Below are 13370 nucleotides of genomic sequence, written 5' to 3' on the forward strand. Positions count from 1 at the left end.
GCCCCCTTGCATCCAAAAATGGTTGTGAGAAAGCATTTTTTTAAATAAGAAATAGCCCTTAATGCACCAGAACAGGACTAGGGAGTGTGAGCAGCTGCTCTTAAATATGTTCTTGAGGTAGGATTTCCCCCAACATACTCCCGGCATTTAGCACAATTTTTTTAAGTGCACAATGCTCCCTTGCGTCCAAAATGGCCACAAGAATGCATATTGTGGTAACAAATGGTTCTAAATGTGCTCTTGGAGTAGGAATTTTACTCCCAACTTTCTCCTGGCATTTAGGGATATTTCTTAGTGCAAAATGGGCTCTGGGGTCCAAAATGGACGCAAAGATTCATTTTGTGCTAAAATACAGCGCTAAATGCAGTAGAACATGGGTAGAGAGAGCAAGTTGCTACTCGTGCTCGCTAAATGCACTCTCACTGTAGAATTTTGCCTGCAAAGTACTCATAACTGCACAAGCCGGAGTATTCGCGTATTTAACGGTAATTCAGCGTCAAAGAGTTACGCAGAATTACCGAAATTACTTTGATTACACCGTATAGGCCGAATAAACGTTTTAAGGCAATTGAACTGAAGTTATTACTACAGTCTAGGAGACACACAAACTCCCCACTATGGCAACACTCAGCCATTTAAAGAGACCGAGCACTCACCTGTCGGTGTTTCAGGTAATCCAGCGCGATCTGTACGTTCTGCAGCTTGTGGAAGCGCATGCGTCCTTTCTCCCGGGGCTGGAAAGAGTAGAGGTGGAGAGTTAGTCTGGCGATCAAAGGCCCCACTCAGTGATGTACAGAACCTCAGATGCCCAAGACACGTCACGCGCAACCACGCGCACATACATCACCTCCAAGCGCGGACTCGCCATGCACACTCCTTGCCTCCCACCCGATACGTTCTCTGAGACAGAGGCATAAAGGACTCCAGGAACTCGAAAGCGCTGCCCTGCGTCCAAGCGCTATTCGCAAAGCTCCTGTGTAGCGGCACGAGCCATGCTTCTTGCTGCTAATACTCCACTTTACAGGAACAGCCTGGCGCAAAATGCAACGAGGAATCACTCCGAAAATGCGCTCCAAAAGCTGCACAAAAACGGTTTCTGGAATTTTGCCACTAGTACATTTTTTTATGTATCGCTCTTACTACTGTAGTTTTACATTCATGTAGCACCATGATTATTTTTTTTTATCTTCGAAGAATGTTATAATTATTAATTTGATTCAAAAACATTTGGAGGGTAAAGGACTCTCTTTCTTAGGTGAAGGTAAACGTAATACTTTCAACTTTGGACCGTCTGCATCAACAAGGCGGGAAAGAGGCTCTGCAGGGTCTCAACTCTCTCAGAATTAAAAATCGTCTTAATGTTTTAATGACTGTTCCAAGAGCGAGCAAGAAGGGCTGGAGGAAGCATACGTACAACGAAGGGTGGGCAGGTGTAACGTGGTGACGCAGCCGGACAAGCACACAGACAACTAAGTAAGAGTGGGAGGGGCTGGGAGAAGCACATGGACAACAAAGTGTTGGGGTAGGGTGCTGAGGTAGGCAGATGGGCAATGGAGGGAATTGGGAGGAACACAGGGTAGAGTACATGAGGGAGACCGATGAAAAAAACACACACTTTTGTAGTGTGCTTAAACAACAAGAAAAAAGTAGCACCTGAAAAAGGGAGCAGTGGAAAGACACAGGAATGTGTATGTGCTCCATGAAAGGAACAAGAACACAGAAAGAAAAGACGCTTATGAAAGTTGATGAATCAGAATCAAGCAAATGAGATTGACAATGAAGCCAACCAATGGTAAGCAACAGGCGAAATCTAAGCCCTCTCTAGGGTAACAGTGTTTCTTGTAAAAGACAGTGTATGTGCTGTCTTAGGTGAGACCTAAAAATTGTCTGCTTTACCCGAACCTGCTTGTCGAACAACCACCAACAATAAGAATCCTAAAATGTTGATTTGATAGATGATGGCTACTTCGGATTTGAGATGTATGGCAACTGAATGGCCCCTTTAGGCTAAGAAGGCTGGTGTGCTCATGAAGCAGGTGCCATGCTGAGTAGGCCAGCGGCAAGCAAGAAAGGTGCTGCTAAACACAGAGGGGCCCTTGCCGGACCCAAAAGACAAGTTTCAGGCTTCTGAGGAAAATGCCAGGTTTGAGAGACCAATGTCAGGCTTGTATGGCTAATGCCAGGCTCGAGAGGCCAGTGCCAGGCTCGAGAGGCATGTGCCAGGCTCGAGAGGCCAGTGCCAGGCTTTAGAGGCCCAATGCCAGGCTTGAGAGGCTAATGCCAGGCTCGAGAGGCTAATGCCAGGCTCGAGAGGCTAATGCCAGGCTCGAGAGGCCAATGCCAGGCTCGAGAGGCCAGTGCCAGGCTCGAGAGGCAAGTGCCAGGCTCGAGAGGCCAGTGCCAGGCTCGAGAGGCCAGTGCCAGGCTCGAGAGGCCAGTGACAGGCTCGAGAGGCCAGTGCCAGGCCTGAGAGGCCCAATGCCAGGCCTGAGAGGCCCAATGCCAGCCTTGAGAGGCCCAATGCCAGGCTTGAGAGGCCAGTGCCAGGCTTGAGAGGCCAGTGCCAGGCTCGAGAGGCCAGTGCCAGGCTCGAGAGGCCAGTGCCAGGCTCGAGAGGCCAGTGCCAGGCTCGAGAGGCCAGAGCCAGGCTTGAGAGGCCAGTGCCAGGCTTGAGAGGCCAGTGCCAGGCTCGAGAGGACAGTGCCAGGCCTGAGAGGCCCAATGCCAGGCCTGAGAGGCCCAATGCCAGGCTTGAGAAGCTAATGCCAGGCTTGAGAAGATAATGCCAGGCTTGAGAAGGTAATGCCAGGCTTGGGAGACCAGTGCCAGGCCTGGGGGATCCATGCCAGGCTTGAGGCGCCAGTGCCATACAAAAGGAATTGACGAGTGCTGGGATGACACAGAGGTTGGTTCCGTGCTTAGAAGGCAGGTGGGGTGCCCAGTACACTGGTCTTGTTCCTAAGAGGAGTGTGCTGTACCAAAGAGATTATGGGTGTGCCCCGGGAGATGGTGTTGTGCCCATGAGGTGGGTGTGTATGAGAGACCGGTGCTGTGCCCCACAGATTGGACAGGACGTTATAGGAAGCAGCGACAGGGAGCCACGTCATAGGCGACAAGTAATGCGTGTACACTTAACACTCTCTAAAGTTGGTGCCTTGTGCTTGCCGAGGCCAGTGAGAGTTGGTCTATACTGGATGCAACACGCACAGCCCAGGGCGCCGGTCCTTTCCCCTGCCTTTAGTTCCACTATAAAATGGTTTTCTGCTTTGATCTGCAATGCACTGTTTGTTCTGCTGCAATGTGACGGAAACCTCAGGTTGAAACCAGTATCCGGCCTAAACCAGAATTTGAGGACTGCAGATGTCCCAGTTGTGTCCTGACCCATTTTCTATTTCAGAATTCAAAAAGGAAAAAAAGACAAACTATGGCGTTTTGTGTATATCAGAGGGGATCCAAAAACGGTCCAGGAAGGCCGGAGATATTGCACGAAGATGGCCATTCAGATCCATTGTACGTTAATTCATTGCCTGTAGATAGCCTGAAAATCTGGCATGGATCCGGCCCTCCTGGTCCTTAGCGGTATCCTTTCCTGCGCACTTATAGCAGTATATCAACAGTTCCAGAACCTCATAGAAAAAACACCTAGGTGTACGCAGTACATACTGCACGCAACCATCCTCACCCAATATGGCTTCTCTGATTGCAGTCCTAACGATCAAATCTGCAGACTACTCATTGAACGCAGCCCTTGAAGGGCTATTTCTTAACATCCAGGAGAACAAAATGTGTATTTCACACAAATGGCACCGGCGATGATTTGCAACCAATGTTTGCAGACCCATGGTGGAAGCACGCTTGGAATGCACCACATCTGCTTTCAGAGGGGTGCCCCGGGCCACGGTGCACTTGAAGTTGAGGCCAACCCACATCAGAAAGGTAAGGCCAGAAATGTCTCACCTCAGCCTCCCTCGGGTCCTTTTGGACTGCGCTGAACATGCTCCACGGGTGTGGGAGACTTGCCTATAAACTGTCAGGGGAAGGCAGGGAACTGGGGCAGTCCTGCAGTATTTGGGGCTTCGGTAACACCCAAAAAACAACGTGGTCATGAAAGCCAAGTATAGCTGCAAAGATTCTGCAGGCATACTACCGCATGGGTGATCTTAAAATGATATTTCCGAAAAGTTTACAATTCTTTAAAAAAACATAAATGAAGCAAACTGTATTGCAAAAATAATCTGTCCGTTTCATCGTCTTCAGGACAGTGGTGAGACAAAAGGACTCCACACCATAGTGATATGTGGAACAACGCACGCACCACGCGCCTGTGCGAACAGAATGTCTACTGGCCTGCTCGGGGTGAAGGGGAGCTTATGAATAGACTTTCTGTTTTTCCAGACCCCGGTGTCCCCTAAAATTATTCCAGGAGAAATCAGCGTCAAGGTACAGAAGCCACCGCCCTGTATCATGTTCCCTGCATCATGGAACCACACTTAGGGGCTGTGTGGCCACATCAAGGACGGTTCCTGCTTTTTGGCATCCTTGCACAGAATTATTTATAGCCACTTGGCTACTGGTCTTGTGGTGTCCAACCACAGATGTGTTTGCCAGGTAGAGCGTTGTGATGGCAACGGAGGGGGAAAAAATGAACATTTCCATTTTCTGAAATTTACCAGAGTGATGGAAATTGGAGACTATATGTCGGAAAAGTGAAGCGGTGCCAGGGGGAGGTGGGTTTGTTGGCGCCAGGGTGAGTCATTAGTGCCCTGGTCCTATATGTCAAAGTGTCGATCAGTAGTGTAGAATGGATGATGCAGTAAGCAAGGGGGGATGTCAGTCTTGATCTAGACCTGAGAACCTCACGCCCGCTGAACGTGGCAGGTTAAGCGCTATGTTCTGACTAGGCCTGGGCGGAGTTCGAAGTGATCGAAAAACTCAGCCGCGCTATGCAGAGTTCCACAAGCGGCGGAGTGCATTAGGTCGAGCTAAATGCGCTGATTTTTTTTAGTACTGGTGTTTGTCCCATTCTGGACAAATCAGCATGAATGGCACCATGAGCAGCGCAAGAGGGTGCAGCTTCTTTCCGCCACTCGAGTAGATTTTCTACTCGAGCGGCAGCTTCCTCAATGCGTATGGATAGTTTCTCAACGCGAGCGGTCGCGACCATCCGCAATCGCTCGCAATGAGAAATCTCGGTGGCAGGTGGTCCAGCATTGGATTTTACTCGCTCGCGCTTGCCAACCTGATGTTGGTGAGCGAGGAAAAAACTTTGCAGAGTGTGGAGTGTAGAAAACTCTGCAAACGGAGCAAAGTTCACTGCTCAGACCTAGTTCTGAGACAGAAGTGAACAGAGGGGGAGTCGATGAAGTTACACTGCACCAAGGCCAGCAAAACCATAGACTAAGGGCCCAAGGAGATGCAACAGGGTGAACAACATAGCGGGTGACTTCTGGGATCCAGCAGGTCCATGCTAGATCTAAAGAGCTGAAGGCTGGGTGTACAACCTTACCGAAACACCAACCACTAGAGCGTGAGCTAAGCAGAACTGAAAGCATTTCATACAGTGTTCCCTCTGCAAGGCACTGGTTTAGGTATTTTACACAATTTTGTGTAGAGCCTAGAGACCCCTGAAGTGATGTAGTGGCTAATTCCAAACTACAACTTTGGCAAAGTTCCAGTTAAGCTACCACACATCTGGCTCCAAGCTGGTTTGGGGTTCCACTGAAAGCGACCACAGCGAGCTCCAAATCACATTCTTTTCAACCTGCCACTGTGGGGTCTAAACTGACCTACCACAGCGGTGCCCAAACGGAGTCCGTCTCTAGACTGAGCAACGGGAACCCATTTCACATTCAGGTAGATAGATGTAGATTGAGCCACCCATTCAGCGTTCATTTTTTTTAGGATATAAAGAGAGTGCTGACCTAGGGGAGGAGAGCAAGTCGCCAATGGTAACTCATTTCTGTCAGGCAGGGCGGAGTTTTAACCCTCTGGCCAAATATAGGTACCCAATAAAAGCTGTTTTTTATAAAGAGCATGCATGGGGGTTCATGAGGTCCCCAACTTTAAGCCAGCTCAGGGTTCTAGATGGAGGGCTTCCTCTGAATGACTGATGGTTTGAGATGCAATTTGCATGGAGGGTATCTTTGAATACCTGGACAGTGCACCTGGACAGCTTGTGGTGGTTGCTGCTGTCCAGCTGCTGTTCTTCTGAGAGTGGTTGGGCGGGTTTAAAATGTGCATGGGTGAATTGTTTGTTTCAAGAGGTGAATAATCGGTCTCCCTTGCTCGAGGAGGGTACAGTACCTGCGGTGATGGAGGGGTGGATGATGCAGGGAAGGGGCTCGAGGGCGTCAGGGAGAGAGACTGGGGTAGAGAGTAAGAGGTGGCCTTCTGCTTAGTGGTGGGTTTTATGATTGGAGGAGGTCTTGATTCGCGTTCTAGAATAACCAACAGCTGATGAATAGAACGGAGGTTCTTCCTTGGCATGCCACTGCGCGTTCGCAGAGGAGTTAGGTTAGTGAGCGACATACCACAGCTGCTTCCAAACTATATCAAGTTCTAGAGTGAGCAATAGCTGGTTCCTAAATCCAGAATGTTCTACATAACTAACTCTATGACAGCTGAGTTTGTATCCACCTGGGTTGTAACACGGCAATTACGCCGAGATCTAATTTTCACAGATTCGATACACGCGCTCCAAGGTCAACCCCAGTCAGGTTCCAGAGTAACCACGCACCATACTCAGTCAGGTAAAAAGCTCATCTGGTTCTAAAAATAAGTACCACAAACGCAAACAAATTGAGTCAGGTTGTAAAGTGAGTCATCCCAGGTGGTTCTACAGCAGATTAGGCTCTAGACCAAGAAATCGGATACTAGGATTTTCTTTAAAAAAAAATGGTTTGCAAAGAAAGATTTTCAATGGTGTACTGCGCAAGAGCCCTGTTTGAGCTGGGGCCTTCCCTCGCTAATTAAAATATTGAATTATGCTTTCTGTGCAGTGCTTTCCTTCGATTTCTTAGAATCAAACCCACAATGATTATTAATCTGTTTTCACAGAGGCTAGGGTGTACATCTTCAAATACCAAAGGGCAAAACCACCACGGTAAGGTACATGGGTGTTAATGTAAATGAACTCATGTGCCCAGTGCCTCATGTAGGGAAAAGGGGTGAATCTGTCCCCTCCCTCCACACACCTCACGCCGCCACAGACTTCCATGCACAGCACAAGGCTCTCTATACATTTATATGTACATATAAATCTATTCGCTTTACGAGACTTCAAAACTTCAAAGAATTCAACATCTGTCCTAAGAATTTACCCCACTCTTCTCTTATATAAACGGAAAAATATGGCCTGTCTGCCCACAAGAGATGTAAAAAAATAAGACACGGTTCTCTTTCTGCTAGTGGCTTATATGAAAAGTTGCCGTCTGTAAAGATTACAGCTAAAGAGGTCCCCATCGCCAAAAGTTCTAACGCATCATTGCTGGCCTAGCCCATTGAGAGCAGCCAGGATCTGACCAGGAAATCCTTTCCAACCAAGTGCTGTTCCTGTGGGGAGCAGAAGGAACAAGAGGCAGGAAGCCCCTGTTCACACCCACTATCAGCCCTCCTGATTGCAGCACCCTGGGGTCCTATTGGCCAGCTGCAGAAAGCTTCCTTCCTATCAAAACAGCTGGAAAGAAGCCAGCCTGGTCCCTCTTGACTCATAACCCACCCTGAGCTATGGTCTGGATCCTAAGACTACGGCCCAGGATCCGGGGGTGACCAACATTCGAGGAGACCTGTACGGGCGAGTCAACGGAGTGTCTCTCCGCCAATGAGGTCTAACTCTGGCCCCAAGAAAAGGGGTATTTTCATGATGGACCAGTGTATCTGACAATACCATGAAAACAACATTGAGGGAACAATTCGGAGACAGTGGGATGCGGTAGTGATGGACTGAGGAAAGGATATCTCAGCTCACAGATCAAAGAAAGAGAGGGAATCTTGGCGTTTGATATAGAGAAAAGTTCTTCACTCGCCATCAGGAGAGTGGTTGATCAGGATTATGATGAAAAATGTGTTAAGCGCTCCACGGAGTTTATCTTAGTTAACCGTAGCTCGATGGTCACTCTGCCTGTCTGGTGTGCAAACTACCACATAACAGTAATGTGCCAGGTATATTGCTAGAATGTGCATGCACTTTAAGGGGTTTCTTGGCGCTAAAGGGCATTTGCGGTGTTCAATCACAGTGATCCCTGGGAAGGATGACAAGTTGAGCGAACAGCCCAGAATCCAAACAGACATAGGGGCGATCAGATTCCTACAGCGGTTGCACATATTCACTAAGGCACCACACACCGGCATAGCATGTGTAATGTATAAAAAAAGAGCAACAACCATATTTGACACTACCTTAGTCGGAGATGCATTTGACATCAATCGCTGCATTCGTTCGTGCCTGATACACACTCGTGTTCGCTGCTCCAGTGTTGGCACATTCGCTTCTTGCTGATGCTCGGCTTCAGTGGAGGCACCAAGACCAGCTCTGCGGTGGAGTCCACACCACATAACACTCTCCCCTCCCCAATCGTAGAAAGAATTCAGAATTATGACTTCTTTCTGAAGGCTAGCACATAAATACTAGTTTAGCAACTGCATGTTGGCCATAACAGTTGAGGTAAACAACAGAGCTCAACTGAAAAAATCTTCACCCATAAATAATGTGGTGTGTTTTAATTTAAAAAACTACCCAAATATGTGGCTTCTTTCGAGAAGAAATTTCTGTGAACCGATCAAATGGCTCTTAAACCATGATCACACCTCATTGCACTACTGAGTTGAGCTCACCACGAGCCTTCACCACTGGAACAACCTTGAAAAGACCAACTGGTTAGTGATGTCAGAATATACCTCAAAACCCCACTGACGTCAGCAAACTGAGCAAGGTTCTATAGCGCCTATTGTGGGAGATTGTTACAACATGGCTGGTTGGGTGGGACCTTTAACCGGTGAGCGGTGGGGTGTGTCATTAACCTCAGTGTACTCCAAATTCACCTTCAGCGCAGATTCAACCAAACTTTGTAGCACCTCCCCGCTGCTCTTCATCCTAACATGCTCCTCTTGGTCTGGTCCATTTAAGTTCAGAGAAGCCAGGGCCGCCATCTTGAGTTGGGCTATGTGTTCACAGTCAATGCCCTCATTTTAATATCGCGATGCCAAGTCCCCACATGATTCGACTTCTACTGTCTCCACTTTTGGGAGAGAAGGGTTTTATCACGGATACCCGGATAACGATCATGATTGCACCTAAGCTCTCCGTAATACGATACAAACATTCCTCAATATCGGACTATAAAAAACAGTTTCAAATGCTTTGATTAATCGATTGGCCGAGTGTCCTGTCCTACCCTTTAAAATAGAGCCTACCCCCCAAGCCACGCTCGAGGAGCTATCAGCGCGTGCCGCTAGTAATGGCTGCATTCACAAGCAACAATAAGACATAGTACCCCAGGCTTCACCTTCAGAGAACACCCCACCATTCACGCCCAGACAACAGCACGTTTGTGGCGTCACCCCCGTATTCCTTCCAGGCTGCTAAACCACATACGAGGGGGTGGGGAGCACCTGGAGACACCCCCACTGCTGAAATTCACCATTCTTAAGTCTCACATGGGTTATCACGCAGCACACACCGTAGAAGTAGGTATCACAGTCCCTCCGAAGGTGTTGTGGTACTTCAGTTAGCTGTGTGCAGTTAATAGTGATCGAGAACAAGGAACTTAGAAATCTACACAATAAAAACGCTGCACACAACGGGGTGTGTTGAGTAGAGGAAAGAAGCAAAGGCCAGGGAGCACGTTCGACGCGTTACCGGTTGAAAAAAAAATCACAGTGTAATCAGGAGGCGCTATATTTAGTAAGTACTAGTGTCTATATACTGGCAAAATATGTATTTGGCAAAGCCCCTGCTATGTGAGGGGAAAGCGCCGACTATGGCACCACAAGCCACCACAGTGGTGTAAATACATCAGCCTGGAGGCGACTCGCACCCAGCCTCTTGAGCCACGCCCACCCGCGCTTCTGTCGACAGGTCACACAGGTTAGGGGGAAACATTAAACACTGGTGCTCGAACGGCGACACTGCGAATACACAGAGGCCCGCCTGAGCAATTAATGGCACTCGTCTGCTTGCCTCCATCGTGCAATGCTTGTTTCATCCTGATGTGAGGACAGGAGGACGATCACAAATTAAGCACACGCTACATACACAGTATCAAGCACAGGAGGCCCGATTCCCAAAGATTTTACATAAATCGGCACCCTGCACGGGTCCAGATTTATGAATCAGCAATTCGGAAAGTATAAAAAAAACTTGCACACGCAAATAGCTTTGTGAATCGGGCTCATAACGTTTGTTTGGAAACCACCAGAGGGCGCTGCCCGCAACAGAAACACTGGTGTCTGCAGGTACCAGGTGAAGACTGCGGAGTAACTCGAAGGCTCAGGCAGCAGCGGTCACTGACACATCTAAGGAACACCTATTACACGCTGCACACACTATAGAGACAGACAGACAGACACTTAGTGTATGGGGAGGAGGTGTGGGGGTTAGATTAACATTAGAAATTCTCTTTGTCTAGAAAGAGTGGAAAAGGCAAGAACGTTCCTGCCACAAGAAATGCAGGTTTGCCCAGGTTAGTGGCTGCCACGGGGTCATAGACTAGACCAAAGTGACTAGATGAATCAAGTGGCAACGACTGGTCCTTATTCACAAATCCTTTTCTGCAGAGCCTGCATTGTGTTTAATTTTAATCAGAGAACACCTGTGCCCTGAGCTATATTTGGATCAGAAAAACATGGTCCGACATTTTAATGCCCCCGCCATCTATCTGTTTCTGACCCCTAAGATGACCATCAGAGCAGAGGTCAGCCATGCATCCTCCATCCAATCACCACTCCCTCTCGAATCAACAGGCAAAGACAGCCAATCACGGTTCCAGCAGCTGAGGTTTTTAGACAAGCTGCTATTGGTTGCCTTTCTCATGATGTCATTTCCTCAACAGACGCCACGCCCAGAAAATAGTCATGTCAAATAGACATCTTGACAATCGAAAGGGTAAGACTTTGTCAGCTTTAAACCACTTTTCCTCCATAACTTATATATCTGTTGTTGGGACTTTACTGCAAAAGTTCACAAACTAGTCATGCTGACTGAAAAGTTGTGTGGCTTCCCACTGACAATAAACACATATTACATGTCCCATATTCTTCTATGTGGTGCATTTGTGTATTCTCTTTCAATAGGAAGTGACATCATAATCTGGGATAACCAATGGCAGAGCATCATGCCATGCCCAGTACATGCTGGGTGCAAATACGGGCAGTCCCCACTCACCAACCGCAAGTTCCTGATAATGTCGCGTTCTCTCGGCTACCCCCAGCAAGAGCAGTGCAAAGGAGGCAAAGGCCAAAGGGCAAGAGGTCAAGGCGAAGGTCAGCAAACAAGAGAAAGGGAAGAAAAACAATAAAATAACAAAGGATAAAAAGGCAAGACAGATTTTAATAAAGCAGAAAAGTTATGTTAATGCGTTAGGTAACCGAACAGTAAGCTACCAGAAGCGTGTCACGGGAGGAGGGAGGCAAGGGGTGGGAATGTTCTGGGTGGTAGGGAGACAAAACACTTCTGGGTCGACCAGCAGCACTTCCGGGACATAGCTGATGTATTTCTGGGTTGTACAGAAGCACATCTGAATCAGCCTGAAGCACTTTTAGTCCTCGCCAACGAAACTTGGGGATTACAGTCTATTTCTTGTCTGACATGAACAAGTTTATCTATTTAATGAAACTCTGCCAGGTTTTATAAAACATCGATAATAGCGCCTAAAAGCTCATATAAAAAGCTTGTCAAATTAGGTGTGTCCCTAAAGGAATATTAGATCCGAGGATCAGGCATCAGGGTAGAAGTGTTCCAGGCACGTGGGGGTCTGTAGGCATGGCAGGTAGTAAAAGGTCTACCAATCACCGAAAAGGCGCAGGCTCTCGCCCAAACAACCACAGGAAATATTAGCACTGGAGGGACCTCAGTTTCAGGGTCCATCTTAAGCTTTGTGTAGTTCTGAACTACATTTTTCCGAATTTTTAGTGTTGGTAAGCTTTCAAAGTGTGGAATGAATTAACCACATTACTTCAATTGGAAGAAGGCAGGGTGGTTCTGAAATTCCAGATGAAATTCGGAATTTTTTGTCTGAAATCACAAATTTCAGACATTTTGGGAAATGTCACATCTCCCAAAAAAAATACGCAACCTGCATTTTGCATGCTTATACCTTACATTTACAAAATACATTGAAAAGTCTTAATAAATAGCCCACAATTTCAGAACCTGAGTTTCTAGGAAATCCAAAATCAGCCACTTTTTGAGGAATCTTGAAAAAAATCCACATAATGCAAGCTGTATTTCCAAGGTAAATCTCCAGCTGGTTGGTTAATGCATGCTGAAGAAACGCATAGGAAAGGCAGAGCTTTTCTATAGTCCCTTCATGTAACCTAACTATAATCTGGAGGTTTGTCCGCGCCATCTTTGAAAAGATGAAGGTGTGCCCTGGACCACAATCAATGTTATGCTAAATGTCATAGGGCTGGATGACTCATCCGGTCAAAGGCAAATAGAAACAAAATAGAATTACTGTGAATCGTTCTGTTCCAATGGCGGGATAATGCGTAGGGTGTGCATCTAGAATAGGTTCATGCTCCAAAATACACTGATTCACGTTTTAGCAGTGGCGGGTAGATGGTCTCAGTGACTCTCAACTGCTCACGTGTGAAACTGGAGGTAGAAGGAGGGTGGTTTCTATTATAGGTGGATGCACATAAGGGAGGAATTAACTGTGGATGGGCCTGGAGATACCGCCCCAAGTTAAGGGACCCAGTGAGCAGAGGGTTGAAAAACAGAGGAAGAGCAAAAAGATATTAGTGGAAATTAGAGGAAAAGGAGGCGGTCAGAGGGTGACACAACAGAGACAATCTGTGCTAAGCAAAGCCACAAACCAGGCATACGCTTCACTGCCCGGGCTACTCACCAAGGTGTCCCCGGAGAGGACCTCCAGGAGGGAGATGAGGTTGTGTCCATCCCGCAGGTCTTCGTAGAGGTCGTTGACGTGACGCTGGGCCTAGGGAGAAAAAAGATAGGTTAAGCCAAATTCTGGAACAGTCTGTTTTTGAGACTTGCGGAATCTTCTGGGTAGACAGAGGAGGATGATGGTGTGATGACATGATAAGTCAGCCGACAACCAACATGCACCATCTGCAGCCAGTGAGCAAACATCTATCAGCACATAGAGTTTAGCAAACAAAAATACATATAAAACAATAAATTCAGTCAACAA

General features: G+C 47.5%; 1 protein-coding gene across 11 annotated transcripts in view; it reads right to left on the reverse strand.

Moving 5' to 3' along the window:
- PLEC (plectin) overlaps window positions 1-13370 on the reverse strand; it is a 624446-nt gene that overhangs the window by 154505 nt on the left and 456571 nt on the right. For 8 of the 11 annotated variants that reach the window (XM_086966398.1, XM_086966400.1, XM_086966394.1 and 5 more), the window contains 2 exons: window positions 13065-13154; window positions 657-734 (listed from right to left, as the gene is read on the reverse strand). In XM_086966398.1, the coding sequence (XP_086822524.1) occupies window positions 657-734; window positions 13065-13154 (168 nt within the window). Of the gene's footprint in view, window positions 1-656; window positions 735-11380; window positions 11417-13064; window positions 13155-13370 lie in introns of all 11 variants that reach the window. The other 3 variants (XM_086966392.1, XM_086966391.1, XM_086966389.1) reach the window with 1 other exon arrangement.

The sequence above is a fragment of the Lissotriton vulgaris genome, chromosome 4_1 (assembly GCF_964263255.1).
Source record: "Lissotriton vulgaris chromosome 4_1, aLisVul1.2, whole genome shotgun sequence".
NCBI lineage: Eukaryota > Metazoa > Chordata > Amphibia > Caudata > Salamandridae > Lissotriton > Lissotriton vulgaris.